Source organism: Staurois parvus, unplaced genomic scaffold, assembly GCF_062004578.1.
Source record: "Staurois parvus isolate SC_StPar_1 unplaced genomic scaffold, SC_StPar_1.0 ptg000149l, whole genome shotgun sequence".
Classification (NCBI taxonomy): domain Eukaryota; kingdom Metazoa; phylum Chordata; class Amphibia; order Anura; family Ranidae; genus Staurois; species Staurois parvus.
This window is the reverse complement of record NW_028317945.1, coordinates 3,147,020-3,164,198: the sequence shown is the minus strand read 5'-3', so window position 1 is coordinate 3,164,198 and position 17,179 is coordinate 3,147,020. Positions and strand designations below refer to the sequence as shown.

At 44.4% G+C, this 17,179-nt stretch overlaps 1 protein-coding gene across 1 annotated transcript in view; it reads right to left on the bottom strand.

Annotated features, from left to right (window-relative positions):
• MICALL1 (MICAL like 1) overlaps positions 1 to 12,523 on the bottom strand; it is a 127,327-nt gene extending 114,804 nt beyond the window's left edge. Inside the window, exons 1-2 of the mRNA XM_089674246.1 lie at positions 12,083 to 12,523; positions 6,388 to 6,436 (exon numbers count right to left, since the gene is read on the bottom strand). Coding sequence (XP_089530372.1) covers positions 6,388 to 6,436; positions 12,083 to 12,228 — 195 coding nt within the window. The 5' untranslated portion in view covers positions 12,229 to 12,523. The remainder of the gene's footprint in view (positions 1 to 6,387; positions 6,437 to 12,082) is intronic.
• Positions 12,524 to 17,179: the final 4,656 nt, after the last annotated feature.

Sequence of the window (17,179 nt, the reverse complement as noted above, 5' to 3'; positions counted from 1 at the left end):
CATCTGTGGCTGTGTCAATACCATGCACACTATGAACAAGTGCTCCCCCATGCTCTTTTGTGTACACAGAGCTGAAGAAGGTATTTAATAAATTTGCCTTCTCTTTGTCCCCAGTCACCCACTCTAGATTATTTTGTAAAGGGCCTACATGCTCAGACCGGACCTTTTTTACTATTAATATATTTGAAGAATTTTGGGGGGTCTGGCCTGCTATATTTGCAATCTGTCATTTTTTGCGGCCTTTATTTCCTTTTCACGTATTCTGTTATATTCTTTGTAATGTTTAATAGATGATAGCGTTCCTACATTTTTATATTTAATAAAAGCTCTTTTCTTATTATCTATAGCTTTTTTAACTTTGGCCGTAAGCCACATAGGTTTGATTTTTAGCCTTTTAATCTTTTTTGCCCATGGGAATATATTTTGCAGTGTATTTACATACAGTCTTTGAAGAATTACCATTTCTGTGTTGTGTTCATTGATGCCAATATTCCCTCCCAGTCTAAGTCTTGGAGAGCAGCTCTCAGCCTTGGAGAATTAGCTCTCTTAAAATTAAGCATTATTATTTTTCCCATATGTGCTTGTTCTTTACAGCCAACAATAAATGAAATCATGTTATGGTCACTGCTACCTAGATGTTCTTTTATATGAACATTCATAATAAGCTCTGCATGCTTTGAGATTACCAGGTCCAACACAGCATCATTCCTAGTTGGGGCCTCTATGAACTGTATCATACAATTATCCTGTAGTAGGTTTATAAATGTTTGCCCTTTAACTGTTCCTGCAGTACCATTACTCCAGTTTGAGAAAGCATAACTTCACAGTATGGGCTCATTCACACCAGCAAGCTGAGCTGAACACATGGCCACTGTTGTGTACTAGGAGACACAGTGCTGATACTCTGATCCTGGTCCAGTGCATGGTCTACTTTTTTCACAGAACTAGGAGTGACATTTGAATACAATTCTATTAACGGTAGCGGTGTTACAATGCAGTGGTGCACTCTGGGCGGAGCCTCCATTGTGACGTCATCGCGTAAGAATTGCCGTTTTTACCGTTCCTTGTTGTTTGAGGATTTTATGATACCTATAAAGTTCATGATGCTTGTAAGTGCGTTTGTTCAATAAACGGTCTTTTAAACTATCTGCACTATGAGAGGCACCTTTTTATTTTTAAATGAGTATATATCAACACAACGAGATCAGGACGGTTTGAGGAGCCTTAGATGATACATGTGGTCTGGCTTGAGTTATGAGTCTGAATGGATGTATTCAAAACAGGTATTTGTTGACCCCCTATAGTCAAAGGATCTGGTAAGCCTCCAATTTGTCATCGTGGTGGTGCAGTATTCACGTTGGTGGTTATATTGGAATGAAGACTTTCGGCTATTCATTACAAAACAAGGGAATTGTTGTATATACAGGGACTGTTACACATACGTTAACTTTATTTTCACTATAATTTCTGGCATTGGTTCACAATTGAGCACTTTATTCACCATTGGTTTTATGTAATATTTGTACACAATTTGTGTATTATTTTGTTTTTGTTTTCATTTTAGCGCAACACTAGAGATTTATTTGAACCTGCTGCCATGAAAAATAGTACTGCATGGAGTACTTTTTTCAGCACACACCATAGCAATGCTGTAGTGTGAACTGAATGGAAACAAGGTATTTTGTCTTGTCTGTGCATTAGGGGCTGTGCTGGAATCAGCAGCCAACGTAGCCCCAATGTATCCAGTGTGCATGAGCCCTAAATGCAGCTGGAACACTCAGGGAAGGCTTGATTAAAAGGTTTACGGCTTGTCAAGAATATGTAAATATTTTAATGTCCTTGGCTTTGGAACAGGGGCACTTCAAGCATCAGTAAAAAATCCTTTTGTTCTAGTTGTGCTCATATGATGATCGCAACATTTGGCCAGTAATATAACACAGGTGAATATTCACACAAGAACACCAAGTAGGGTACAGCTAATAGCATGAAGTTCAGTAACTGTTATATTAGTCAGTTGCAAAACCGATCAGCTGTCATACACTTGAGGGGGGGGGGGGAGATCAATGAGGTAGGCATACTATATATATATATATGGGTTAGCCGGAAGATATGATGTCAATTGGGGGACTATTTGTAGATAGTCTGGCACATAGCATTTGGTATATCTAGAACATTATGCTATCAACTGTTACAGTTTGGATTAATAATTCCCCAATCAAAATGAACCTAGGTTTCCTTATCTAAAGAGGCCTCCACCCACTCCAAGCAGAATACATAAAAGTTAGTTTGAGTTAACTGAATAATGAAATAGAAGGGGGTCGGAATATATCCACTTTTTCAAATTGCCTTTATTTGCTACAAAAAAGATAATGGTAAGACGTTACTTGCAGCCTTTAAAAACTATAGGTCCAAAAGTGCCATTTTCGGAGACAGAGGCAAATGGTTAAATGGATGCAAAAGTAGTATAACATACCAATGAGAATCAAAACTCCTTGATGTTGGGGCAAACCAAAAACACATGGTATAAGCTGACATCTGGGTGTTCACATTTAAAACAACTAGATGAGGAGCTTAAGTCCATGAGCTGAGACCTCACTGTCTCTGTTGTGAAATTTGAAGATTAATTTTCCCACAATGTATATACCTATATAGATGGGTTAGAGCCTATTTCAAATGGTTTTACTCCTTGTTCAGAATATGTAAATACCTTTTGTGCATAGTCTGCTCCTAAGTTCACAAAGAGTGAACAAGTTAAAACAAGCTTACAGCTGCAGCAGGTGCTATAAGCTTGTTTTAACCATTATCTGTGGGCTCCTGGCTTTAGTGTAAAGATGATCTGTGAGGCTGCCCCCCCAATGGTTCTGGAACCCTCCCGTAAGCCTGGGATCACAACAGCTACCATGGCGAGCAGGAGTTCAGGGAACATCCAATCTCTGATCTCCTTTGCAGCACTGTGAACCAAAAGTGCACAGCTCTGAGCACCACCGATTCAGAGCAATCAAAATCCCAGCAAGAAAGCCACGTGTACAGCGGATTGAGCACAATCAGAGGGCAGAGGAGATAATATGGGTCTAATGTCTCCATACAAAGAACCTGTCAACCCAATGCCACCACATATGTTAGCCCCCTTGTGATACCAATTATGTTAAATGAAAAATAAATGTAAATATGTTAGAATAAAAATTACTAAGCATCACTAGTGGAATTAAACACCCATGTGAAAACATGCCTGTTTTATGCACTGTTTGAAGCCGAGCCTTAATATAATATTAGGACAAACATAATACAAGGAGCAGACATGTATGGCCATAAAGACTACCTTTGCTGTAAATGGAGCTCTAAATAATAGTTATGTTGGAAGAATCCAACAGAATTAGAGCTGTGTCATTAAGCAGAATTGTTTGGCTTACACACAAGTCTGTCTTTCAAAATCTAGCAAATAACCACAATCTGCCTGTGTAAAAAATCTTGCCCGACGTTCCTAATAAGCTGTCTTGTGACCTGATTATTCTGCCTTGTTAACCTGCCAGAAGTTCTCAGTTTAATAGCTACATATTATTCTACCTATGCACAGGGTTAAAGACATGCTAGCAGTTTAAAGAAATATTAAAGCAGTTTTTTTCACCAAATAATAATAGAATAGAACTTACATATATTTGCTTTTTTTTTTTTTTATTCTGATCTGGGTGTGTTTCTGTAACCGTTTCCTTGCAAAAACTGATACTGTACATGCAGCCCTTCAGAGCGCCTCATATACAGGAAGTGTAAACAGTGATTGACAGTGGTTGTCAAGTAACAGTGCAGTTCAGCTGAAAGGTCCGACATGATTATTACACATTGGAAAGATCCTTGAGTTCCACTTTAAAACCAACGGTGTAACTGACAGTAATACTATATCTAGACATGAACATGTAAAGCAGGCTGGCTCAACCTGTGACCCTCAGCCTCCAACCAGGTAAGCAAACTTCTATTATATCCTGTGGGTTTGGTGCGCTTTCTGAAAGCACAGCAACACTACTGAATGCAAGAGTTTTGTTGTGCTTTCAGAAAGTGCACCACACCTGCACGATATAATAGAAGTCTATGGCAATGTGCAGCTAACCCGCAGGAAAACAGCTGATGCAATGCGCGGCACCGGAGATGCAAGTAAACCACAGTGCATCAGTATGAAATCAGCCTTATAGGTAGCTCAGGACAAAAAGGGCTTGTTTACATTTGCAGTAAAATCCCATAGTTAAGACGTATTTTTACCACACCTCTCCAACTACTGGTGTAGTGTCAAGAGTTGCAATGGTGATCCCGCCCCATGCTCCAGGGGGCCCATGCGGCCTCCCTGTCATATTCTGTCTATTCTGTTTTACACGTTGACAGAAGGTGTGGCAGGGATAGCATATACAGGAACTGATCCTCTCCATTTTCTTTCTGCAACCACTGAAAGCCGGCTTCTCCTCCTCTCCCTCCTGCTTGCATTCAGAAATTCTGAACCATTTGATTTCATTGGGGCCCATGACTGGTTATCAAATCACTTAAGTGGCCCTCGCTCTTCAAAAGGTTGGAGCACCACTGATGTAAAGCTATCAAACAACAAATTCAGAGTAATAGTGTAAAAATCTTTTAAAATGCATACAGTAGCTGAAAATATACTGTAAATATAAGAAAAATCTGATAAATTGTACTTGGAAAATTAAACTGAATAAGTGCATCTGCACTGAAAAAGGAAGAAATTCCAAATGTCTTGAACAATCAAAAGGCATCATACAAATACTATGGTTTACACCAGGGCTCAACATATCCCAGGCACCAGTTCGTTATGACGACCAGAAATCGCATCCTGGCACCTGGGCAATGGTCAGCCCACTCACAGCAAGCAACTCTGGATGGAGGGCAACCGGAGGGCAACCGATCCTTCTCTCTCCCCCGTTCGCCATAGTCTCCCTGGAAGCAGGCAGTAGGCTGGGCTGGAGTCCGATGTCCGGCTGTCAGGCCCCGGTGTGAGTAACAGTCGGTGGTGGCTGGGCTTCTCTCTTCAGGCAGCTGATAACCCCATCCCCCAAAGCCTGTGCATGGTCTGAGGAAGAACGGCTTCTCTCTGGGAGAGCTCTGTTGGCTCTTTTGCTGCCCACCGTGCCCAAGCCGCATCACTGCCAAGCTGGCCTTCCTCCACCCGGAGCTCACCTGGTGCGTACACAGTGTGGGAGGCGAAGGGGGGGGTCGGCGGAGACGCAGGTGGGTACCCAGTGGTCTCTGTGCCCCTCCCATGTGGCCTCCACCTGACGGAGCAGGCAGACAGGCAGTACTCTCTGCAGGAGCTTGACGTGGTGGAGCTGTTTTGGTGGAGGACGGAGCTGTCTGGGATGTATGTTCGCCTGCTGTGCCCCGAGGAGAGGTGGATCTGGGACAGGTGTGCTCTTTCTTTATCTGCCTGGTCTCCCACAACAACGGCAAGGTCTCAAGGTGTGTGTGTATATTTTATTATATATACACATACATACACACACACACACGACCAGACCCGGGGTGTATATAGAGGGGGAGTACAGGACAGGTCAAGTGTGTATACAGAGGAGGGGGGAACAGGGTGCATACAGAAAAGGGGGGGGGGTGGATGAATGAGGGGGGAACCAGGGTATAGGGGGGGGAGCAGGGCTTGACAAATCCCAGGTTGCCATGGTGACCAAAAACCATGTCCCTATACCTGGGCTTCCACCAGTCCATTCACCGCCAGCACCAGGCGCTAGCAACTCCCATTGCACGACGCCCCAGACATGCAGCTCCGGGCAGCCGATGCAGCTCAAACATCCAAAAAAAAAACTCCAGCTCCGCTGCTTACTTGCAGCAGAGCCAAAGTTTCTCTCTTCCTCTCCATACACCAGCCCCCCTGTGCACCATCCACCCCCTCCCCCAGCAGGCCCACTGCCCCAGTGCAGAAAGGCTCCCTCACACTCCCCTCTACACCAGCTAATCAGTGCACACCGTGGTCCACCCCTCCTCCTCACCGCCAGTCCCCATGTAAGGCGCTGGAAGCAAGCAGAGTCCAGCCTGCACAGAATGCCACACACTCACACATCAAAAACCTCAGCCCCAACAAGCCGTCCCACCCAGCAACATGCCCGGCTCCAGTCCCCTCCTAGCGCAAATTCCAGATCTGCCATCTCAGTCACCGAAAATAAAGCCGTTAGTCAAAAAGGAAAAAAAAAATGGCTCCTAACTTTTTTAGATGGCTCCTAGATCAAATCAAATTTGTCAAGCCGTGGTTTACATAAAAATTTAAATCTGCGAGAGAAAAAAACCATCTCAAATAAACAGTTCATAAATGTGACAGAAAACAGCAATTGTCAGTTAAACTGTCCATTAGAAAACACATTCCATATTCAGCTTACAACTTACCAGCCGGTTGTTCTCGAACACATTTTCTTTTGAGAGGGCACCAAAGTCTCTAGAGAGAAATAGGAAGAGGTATGTGAGTGTCAGAAAGAGGAGGGTGAAAGAGAGGACTGTTTCCCCTCGGCTGAAGCAGAACACGGATCCATTACGATGAACAATTTTAGTTTTCTTTCATTCAAACATCCATGAAGAAACAGACAGGTGTGGATGGCAGCAACTATGTGTAGTCTGGAATACTGGATATTATAGATCAAGAACAAATCCTATACCATACATCATGTTAGAAATACCATAATATAGCATTATGTTCTCGGTTTTTTTTTATAATAAACATCTGCTTAAATCAAATAGTACTTATGTCTACAAACTTATTTCTACAAACAGTATTTATTCATTAAAACTTATGTCTACCAACTGACAGCAGGCGCATGTATTGGTCAAGAAAATATTTTGTTTGAGCCAGCTGTTAGGTTTTAAAGAATAACCCCATTTTAATTGAAAAAACATTCCTCTTGGTGATCAATGTACATTGCAGGGATTTTAAAGTGATACTAAAGGTTCCGATTTTTTTTTTTTAAACAACAAACATGTAATACTGACCTGCTCTGTGCAATGGTTTTGCACAGTGCAGCCCCGATCCTCCTCTTCTCAGGTCCAACACTGGAATTCCTGGCTCCTCCCCCCACTGAGTCCCCTCAGAGCAAGCTGCTTGCTCTGGGGGCACTAGTGCTGGCTCACTCCCGAGCCGCCTCTGTATCTTGCTCCCTCCTCACTGGCTGTGATTGACACCAGAGGTAGCCAATGGCTCCTGCTGCTGTATCTCAGCCAATGAGGAGGGAGAGACCCACTGCTCTCATGCACATCCCTGGACAAAGATCGGGCTCAGGTAAGTATGACGGGGGAACAGCTCACTGAAGGTTTTTTACCTTCATGAAAGTGTCCTACATTTTGCTATTATGAAAATATAGCTATTTGTTTGTCTGTGTCCATGTGCAGAGTGAATCTGTATGGGAGTGATTTTACAATTATCAAGCAGCTGCTGCACTTGTAGGGCTCATTTTAGAAAAATTGCAAGGTCTGCATCCCTTTAGACATAATTTCCCTTTGAGAGTATCTCACAAATATAAAATTTTTGGTGCAGGGGATGCCCAAAATCTCACTTGTACGTTACTAAGGACGTCTGTTAAAATCAGTGAGCCAATCACACAAGCAGAAAATGACATTTCTGGAGGTGTTCTAAACACCATCTGTGTACACATCACCTCCAGGTAGCCATAGTGCATTGCACAGAAAGTTGCACCACTGCAGATTGAAAAGAGAAGCTAACTTTTAATAACATTCAATTACAATATGACTTGTATAGCAATTGTATTTGAAATTTTTTATTTTTTTGCTAATTTCCCCCCCTTCCATTAAGGACTCATAACATGGGCATCTAAGATGCCGCATTTAGGTGTATACAGTGTTTAGTTTTGCATGCATTTAAATGCAGCACTATAGAAATCAATGATGACATACACACAGCTGTGTCTACAAGCAAAAAATGTACACTTTCAGTGGTTATACTAAAAAAAGTAGGAAATAACTGCGTCCAGGGACGCACAGATCTGCAGATTTTATAAGTGTCCTTGTATAAACGTCTGTGTGAATGCATATACATGCATAAAGACATTAGAAGAATTGTATGGGACTAAACACGAGTACTTTAGGTGCACCTTTTATGCAAGATCTCCTGCTAGCTCTGCCAGAAAGAACCTGTGTTCCGAAGGCTAAGTATTACAAATTATACTAAAAAAATCAGAGTAGTAGCACTTAGCTATGACTAAATACATTATCAGTATGAGTCACAGAAACAGAAGACAGAACATTTTTGTTTCCAAGAACATTGGAAACAAAATAATGTATGCAACCCATGAAGACATCATATTTCACAGGTAGAGCTCTGACAAAATGATCATTAACATGGATTGGCTGCTCCTTTCTTGCATATTTTACCATGGTATGAGCAAAGCATGGATTATATGGGAAGAACAGGATTCATTTTTCAATTAAAGATATGAAAAGTGAAGTTTTCTTCTCTGTATTGGGTGATATGTAGCACACAACTGCTGTAATATTTCTCTTCTGTTTGGGTTAAAAAAAAAAAAAAAAAAAGATATGAAAAGTGTAAAGAATGACTTTAGAAGTCCACTGAAATTCAGATTCATACATTTATAGAAGACACAAAACTATACAATAAGGCCCCTTTCACATGGGCGGAATCCACTTGCTCATAGAGCATGAATAGAGCAAGGGAGCTTTATAACCCCTGAAAGATTTAATTTTGCCATCTGTGTCCCATTGCGGAGATTTCCCTTCATTTCCTATCCCACAGCCAAAAAGGAAGTGAGAAGAAATCACTCCAAATTAAAGCGGAGTTTCAGTGAAAATAAAAAAAAAATAGGAGTCAGCAACTACAAAAACTGTAGCTGCTGACTTTTAAAACAGACTTACCTGTCCCTCGATCCTGTGATGTCCTCCCAACAGCCCAGGGGATCTGGTCGCTGAGCCCCCACTTAGCAGAGCAGAGAGGGCGGATGACAGGTCTGTGCCCACTCCACTTAGGCAGAGGAGACATGGACACAGCCCGCTCTGAAATTTGGGTGGTCAGATGTAAACGGACCAGCTGTCCATTCACACCAGACTGCTATCCCAACCGCCCAGACGGAGTGGAACAGATCTGATCAGATTGGAGGTGGGTGGGTATAAACAGACAAGTCCATTAACATCCACCACTCCATAGAGGAGAATGGAGAGTCAGATCGGGTCTTCCAGTCCGTTTTGCAGGCGGACTCAATCTATGGAGCAGCAGATGTAAACGGACTTGTGTCCATTTACACCCGCTTACCTGCAATCCGATCCAGTCCACTAAAAACAAATAAAGGGGGATTTGTTCCCTTTTCGGTTATCGAATCAGAGGGCAGTTGGGTGTAAACTGACAGCCAGTCCGTTTACATCCGACTGCCCATACAGCAGAGCGGGCTATGTCCATGTCTCCTCTGCCTAAGCGGAGCGGACACAGACCTGTCATCCACCCACTCTGCTCAGTCAACAGCTCCCTCACTGAACAAAGCTGAGTCTGCCCCGTGTGAAAGGGGCCTAAGACCAACCAAAGGCAATGATTGCCGAGTTCACGGCCAATGGTATTGTCATACAGAATTCATTACAGTCATTCCAGAAACACTGACAGCCAGAGAACATCACACATTTGTAATATACTGCTTGGGTGATGTTAGATAAAAGGACATTATTTTTCTTAGTTAAAGTAAAACTTTTTTTTTTCCATTTTGGATAGAGCAAGGGAGGTTTATAACCCGACAGATTTTATTTTGCCATCTTTGTCCCATTGCAGAGATTTTTCTTCACTTCCTATCCCACAGCCGAAAAGGAAGCGAGAAGAAATCACTGCAAACTAAAGCGGAGTTTCAGTGAAAATAAAAAAAAAATAAGAGTCAGCAAATACAAAAACTGTAGCTGCTGACTTTTAAAACAGACTTACCTGTCCCTCGATCTTGTGATGTCCTCCCCACAGCCCGTTTCACCGGCCGCCCTGTGTTCCCGGAGCCGGAATCTTCAGTGTGGGCACCCGGCTGTGACAGCTTGCGGTTTCACAGCCGGGTGCCCACTGCACATGTGCAAGTAGCGCTGCGCTTTCTGAATGGTCCTGTAATCTTCTGGGACCTGTCATGTGTCCCAGAAGACTATGGGGAGGGAGGGGGGCTGGGGGACAAATTCCCCTTGCGATCGCCTATTGTGCCAATCCTTAACGGGGATCGAGGGACCAGTCCTTAAAGTGGAACTTCCCCTTTTGGGTGGAGCTTCGCTTTAAAGCGGAGTTCCACTCACGCCGTCAAAAAATATAAGCCAGCAGCTACAAAAATACACACTCACCTGTCCCTCGGTCCCGCAGTGTGTCCCCTGCAGCCTGTTTTACCGGACGTCTTCTCTCCCTGGGCACCGGCATCTTCAGAGTGGGCACCCGGCTGTGACAGCTTGTGGCTTCACAGCCGGGTACCCACTGCGCATGCGCGAGAAAAGCTGCGCTTCCTGAATGGTTCTGTAGTCTTCTGGGACCTGTCACATGTCCCAAAAGACTACGGGAAGGGAGGACACCTTCCACTTCCGATCGCCTAGGCGATCGGAGTGGAAGTGGGAGCGGGTACCTGTCAAATTCGGGTACCCGCTCCCCAAAGGTGCCAATCCTTAATGGGGAGCGGGGGACCAGTCTTTAACGCAGAACCTCCCCTTTTGGGTGGAGCTCCGCTTTAAGGACATTTCTGGAGGTCACCAGAACTAGTGTACACATTGGATGTTTTCCCCTCTATTGCTTTTCTGTTGACAACCCAAAATGTGGGATTTTCTTTTACTTTCAATGAGAATGCTAAACAGGACAAATATAGAGGGTGAATCTCCTTAATCGGGACACAACAGACATAAAAACCAAACAAGTGTTCTTGTCCATCTCCACTCTATACAAAACTAGAAAAAAATTTTGCCTTTAGTTATACTTTCAGTGTTAGGTTGACCAAAGATGGATTGTTTTTAAAAAAAATAACCCAAATAGATGCCCCACATTTGAGGTGGATGGAGGAATCCTCCCCACTGTACTACTGTATTCTGACAGCAGGGACTCCTCCACTGTCAGGATACAATGATCAGCTCTGCAGCTGATTGGCTGCACTTGCTGATCGAATGAAAATTTTCCAACATTCCCATTTGAGAATGAGTGCAAAATGTGATGCAGCTCTGCACTGAAACCAATCAGCTTCCAGGTTTTATTGTCAAAGCTTAATCGAAGGAGCTGAAGTTAGAAGCTGATTGGCTACCATGCACAGCTGCACCAGATTCTGCACTCTCCAGTATAAGGCTCCATTCACACCTATGCAGTTTGCTTTTTGTCTGTTTTGCAGTGCATTTTGTGTTTTTGCCGCAATTTGCGTTTTGGTTTTTTTTTTCTTAAAAGTGGATTTTTTTTTTTTTTGCTGGGCAGAAAATGCAAAATGCAACAAAAACGCACTGCCATGTATTTCAGCGGATTCTCCATTGAAATCTATTGTAGCAAAAACGCTTTTTGTTTTTAAAAAAAAGTCCCTCACCGTTTCTAAAAACGCAGCAGCTCAAAAAAAACAGATGTGAACATGTTCCATAGGGAACCATGTTAAATGGACTGTGGTGCGTTTCTGCAAAAAGCTCAAGAAAAAAAAAAATGCATTGGTGTGAACGGAGCGTTAGTAATTCTCCCCCATGTCCTGTGGAGGGTGCGGGGTACGCGGCCTGTCCTGGCGTTGAGGACATTATCGGTAATTGGGCGCATTTGTCCTAACCCGCCGCCGTGTCCTGAGGAATGGATGTCCCACAGACACTGGATCTCTGTATGACAGGGGGAAAATCGGTCAGAGTGCGACTGTCATCTGATGTGTATGTACCTCATCATCACCTGACCACAGAACGCGGCCACAATCTGATCTCCCCACATAGACCTGAACACTGCACCTTGTTCACAGTGTTCCCCCACATCCAGGACACACAGATGGTGATGATGGGTCATGTATACAGTGATGGCTTGTATTTCCTCCATGAACAGGTCAGGGCTCAGATTGTAGCTGAGCTCCCCCCATTAGATGGTCAGCTCCTGGGCCCAGGAAGGGGCGGTACTTACATGAGGTCGGGTCTCTGGCGGTGTATGAGGGCACAGAAGGCCAGGCCGTCCCGAAAGGAGGAGGTGAGGTCGGTGATCCGGACTCCCGGGTATCCATCACATTGCTGGGCACACCACTGCTGGAGAGTCCTGGCGGCGGACATCATGGTTGGGGCGCTGAGAACACCGGTAGGGGGGGGCTGTATACAGCGCACACTACGGAATCACTACAGTCATGGGAGAGGCCTACCGGCGACCACTTGTCCTCCACCAGCCGGAGACCTTGACTCTGCCCCCCGTGTCCCCGTCCCAGGAATCTTCTGATTTCTCTCCGGCTCTTCCTCCGTCGTTCCGGGCGGTGTCTGTCCTGGGCTAGACCCGCCCCTTCACTTCTCCGCCTGTGCAGTGGGCGCTAGAGGGCGCGCCTACAGCGCGGAGTGTCCCAGAAAGGCCCCTGTGCCTGACTTCTCCTCACCTCCATCCATCCATCCATGATGTCCCTCATGAGGTGTGACGTGTGGGGCTCTATGAATAGGAGCTCTGTTCTATTTCATATCACCAGGAGGGCTTATACAGAGCTGAACGTGTCATACAAAGTGACTGGAGGACAAGAAGTGGCCATGCACCGCCTTCTAGAATGAGGGACCTACCAGGGGGCTGAGCAGTCACACCTCAGGGGTTTGAAGCACTTTTCTAGAACTAAGGCCTCTTGCAGGCTGCAGCTTGAAGCAGCTCAGTACAGCGTTTTGTTTTTCACAAAGATAATATGTAGCCCATTATTTACAACGTGCCTTTGCATACAGGCGTGTGAATAAGTGTCATGTATTAGTAAATACAGGAAAATCTGCATTTTTGGTCAGCAATTTCTGCTGTGTTTGGGCATATGAGCATAAATATTCATACACTGCTCAAAAAACAAAGGAACACTTTTTAATCAGAGTATAGTATAAAGTCAATGAAACTCCTGGGATATTGATCTGGTCAGTTAAATAGCAGAGGAGGTTGTTAATCAGTTTCAGTTGCTTTGGTGTTAATGAGATCAACAACAGGTGCACTAGATGGGCAACAATGAGACAACCCCCAAAACAGGAATGGTTTTACAGGTGGAGGACACTGACCTTTTTTTCCCTATTCATCTTGGCTGACTGTTTTGCATTAGTTTTGCATTTGGCTAGGGTCAGTGTCACTACTGGTAGCATGAGGTGATATCTGGACCCTACAGAGGTTGCACAGGCAGTCCAACTCCTCCAGGATGGCACATCAATACGCCATTGCCAGAAGGTTTGCTGTGTCTCCCAGCACAGTCTCAAGAGCATGGAGGAGATTCCAGGAGACAGGCAGTTACTCTAGGAGAGCTGCACAGGGTCGTAGAAGGTCCTTAACCCATCAGCAGGACCGGTATCTGCTCCTTTGTGCAAGGAGAAACAGGATGAGCACTGCCAGAGCCCTACAAAATTACCTCCAGTAGGCCACTGGTGTGAATGTCTCTGACCAAACAATCAGAAACACACTTCATGAGGGCCCAGCGTCTTCTAATGGGACCTGTGCTCACTGCACGGCACCATACAGCTCGATTGGCATTTGCCATTGAACACCAGAATTGGCAGGTCCACCACTGGCATCCTGTGCTTTTAACAGATGAGAGCAGGTTCACCCTGAGCACACGTGACAGATGTGAAAGGGTCTGGAGAAGCCGTGGAGAATGTTATGCTGCCTGTAACATCGTTTAGCATGATCGTTTGGTGGGTCAGTGATGGTCTGGGGAGGTATATCTATGGAGGGACGCTCAGACCTCTACAGGCTAGACAATGGCACCCTGACTGCCATTAGGTATCGGGATGAAATCCTTGGACCCATAGTCAGACCCTACACTGGTGCAGTGGGTCCTGGGTTCCTCCTGGTGCACGAAAATGCCCGGCCTCATGTGGCAAGAGTATGCAGGCAGTTCCTGGACGATGAAGGAATTGATACTACTGAATGACCCCCATGCTTGCCTGACCTAAATCCAATAAAACACCTCTGGGATATCATGTTTCGGTCCATCCAATGCTGCCAGGTTGCACCTCAGACTGTCCAGGAGCTCAGTGATGTCCTGGTCCAGATCTGGGAGGAAATACCCCAGGACACCATCTGTTATCTCATTAGGAGCATGCCCCGATGTTGTCAGTCATGCATACAAGCACGTTGGGGCCATACAAACTACTGAGTACCATTGTGAGTTGCTGCAATTAATTTTTTCACTTTGATTTTTCGGGGTGTCTTTGAATTCAGTCCTCTGTAGGTTGATAATTTTCATTTCCATCAAACGATGGGGCATCCTTATGTTCCTAACACATTACCCAGTCCGTATCTTTCTAGATATCCAGCATATTTTCCACATTAAGATCTGATGTGTTTTCAAAGTGTTCCTTTCATTTTTCTGAGCAGTGTACATTTTTCCCTGAGAATATATAGTGCGTGTAAATGCACGGACACACGCACATATGTGCTCAAAATAAGCGCTTCAAATTATGTTGAAAAAAAAAAACAGATGCTCAAACATCAGTACCATGTGCAAGAGGCCTTAAAGTGTTTGTAAACCTCAGACATGAAATATGAACAAAGCATATCCCTCTATAGTGTTTACTTGTCTCAATTCAAGTGATAGTAAAGCTACTTCTTTGATTCTTACCTATAGGTAAGTCTATAATAAGGCATACCTATAGGTGCAGGAAATGTCTCCTAAACATGCACCATTGTGTTGCACCATGACTCATGACAACACGAAGCTGGAGGGCTTTGGTTTCAGGTAGGTCTGTCATAGTGTGCTAGTGTGGTGCACACTAGCACATTATGATTAAAACCACCCAGGAGCCAATTGTTTTTCTTCTGTGATGCAGTTTACTACCACTTTAAGAGCACTAAGTGTCATTTCTGTGTGATGCTTTGTTCCTCTGCTTTAAACATGAGTCACTTTGGAAAAGTTTTCCTGACACCAAGAGAAACATGGTAACAGGGGAGGGACCTCCAGCAGATTAACCATTGTAGGACTGCCCACCCACAATGTACTGCGGACGGGCGGTAGCTACAGGACCAGCGACATACCCATACGCTGCTGGTGCTTTAAAAACATAGGGGCGCTCAGGTGCACAACCCTCCTCCCCTATGCCCGCTGTGTCCACCGGACACTGAATGAGAATCCCAGTAATCTCCCGATTCCAGTGATCATGTGATTGATAGCGATCATATGATCACAATGACAACAAATCTGTTATGAAGCAATCTGATTCATAAAAGCTTTGCTTCTGTTCCTGGAGATTTACCATGTGACCAGCTGGAGCCAACCAATCACACATTCATGATAGCTCAAAGCAAGTGTAAAAAAAAAATCCCTGATTACCCCCCAGAGTAGTACAGTGTTACTATGGTAATAGTGGTGATGAAAGTGTTTAAAAAAAATAGTAAAAAAGGAAAATATTTTTTTTTTAAATTCTCGCACCAGCAAGAGATTAAGGAATCACCTCATTCACAAACTGGATGGAAAAAGGGTAACTATCCGGATACAAAAGCAGTCTTTGTTTGAAACCCTAACATCATTGGACCCTACCAACATTAACCAAATCAAGAATGAATTGGAAACTTTACAAAGACAAACACAAAACCTTGCCATGAATGGGAAACAAAAAAATCTTCAGAAGCTGCACCAAGAGCAGACCTTTTGGATACAACCGAAACATAAAAGCAACCCAACATCTATACCTCCTACTATCAGTGACCTGGAATCTAATCCGGAATCCCAAGGGGGATCCCTTGTATAAATGCTGACCTGATTGAAAATGTGAGGAACTTGGAATCATAAACTTTCTGAACCAGAAATAACCATCCTCCCCAAAGGCCTTACATTCTGCCCAACCACCAAATTGGATCATTTACAATTATTGTCAGATATGGAGGATTTCTTCAGGAGACTAAGGCTCAAAGAATATTTCCACAATAATGAAAGGAATCCTAGGACAATAGAGTGCTACACAAAGAAAAAGAACAGCTGCTTCACACCTCCACAAGGACGCAACCCCAAATTGGACACCTATATTGATAGCTTCAGATTGCGAGCTACATCCCTGATATCCACTCAGCAAAAGAAAATTCTGTACAATCTTTCACCACTAGAGTGAAGGGCTATACACGATTTGCGCAATAATGAGGCCATCACCATTAAACCAGCGGATAAAGGGGGAGCAGTTGTGATGGATACAAACAAATGCATACAAGAAGGTCAGAGGCAGCTGGAAAATGCCATCTACTATAAAAAACTGTATTATGATCTGACCCAGGACTTTACAAAGCAATTAAAAGGTCTCATTAAAACACTTCCAGCCCACCTACATTCAGAACTTATAAATGCAATTCCGGATCATCCAGAAATCGGGGACTTCTGCATGCTGCCCAAAGTCCACAAGCCAGGAAATCCAGGCAGACCCATCATAACAGGTATAAATACACTCACCGAACAAATCTCAGGCTTTGTAGAAAAATTTTTAAAACCGTTAGTCAAGAATACTGCTAGTTTCCTGAAAGACACAGCTGACTTTCTGAACAAGATCAACATACAGCAATTACCATCTAATATTCCATATTTTTCGCTCCATAAGACGCACTTTTTTCCCCCCAAAAAGGGGGGAAAATGTCAGTGCGTCTTATAGAGCGAATGTAAAGCAGCCGGTCCAGTATTTCTGCCGCCACCATGTCAGAATATCGGGCTGGCCGCTCAGCTCTTCTCTCCTGCAGGACCTTACCTATTCCTCGCTCCAGCGCTGCAGTCTTCCCACAGCGGCTTCTGTGACAGCCGGGTGCCCACTGCGCATGAGCGAGAAGCGCTGCGCTTTGTGAATGGTCCGACATCTTCTAGGACACATGACAGGTCCCAGGAGGCTCCGGACCATTCACAAAGCGCAGCGCTTCTCGCGCATGCGCAGTGGGCACCCGGCTGTCACAGAAGTCACCGCGGGAAGAAGGAAGGACAACTCCGCGGAAGTGGGAGCGGGTACCTGTCAAATTCGGGTACCCGTTCCCCCTCCCTCCCCAAAGGTCCGCAGTGTCTGGTAATCTCCTTTACTGTCTGCAGTCTATGGTCATCTG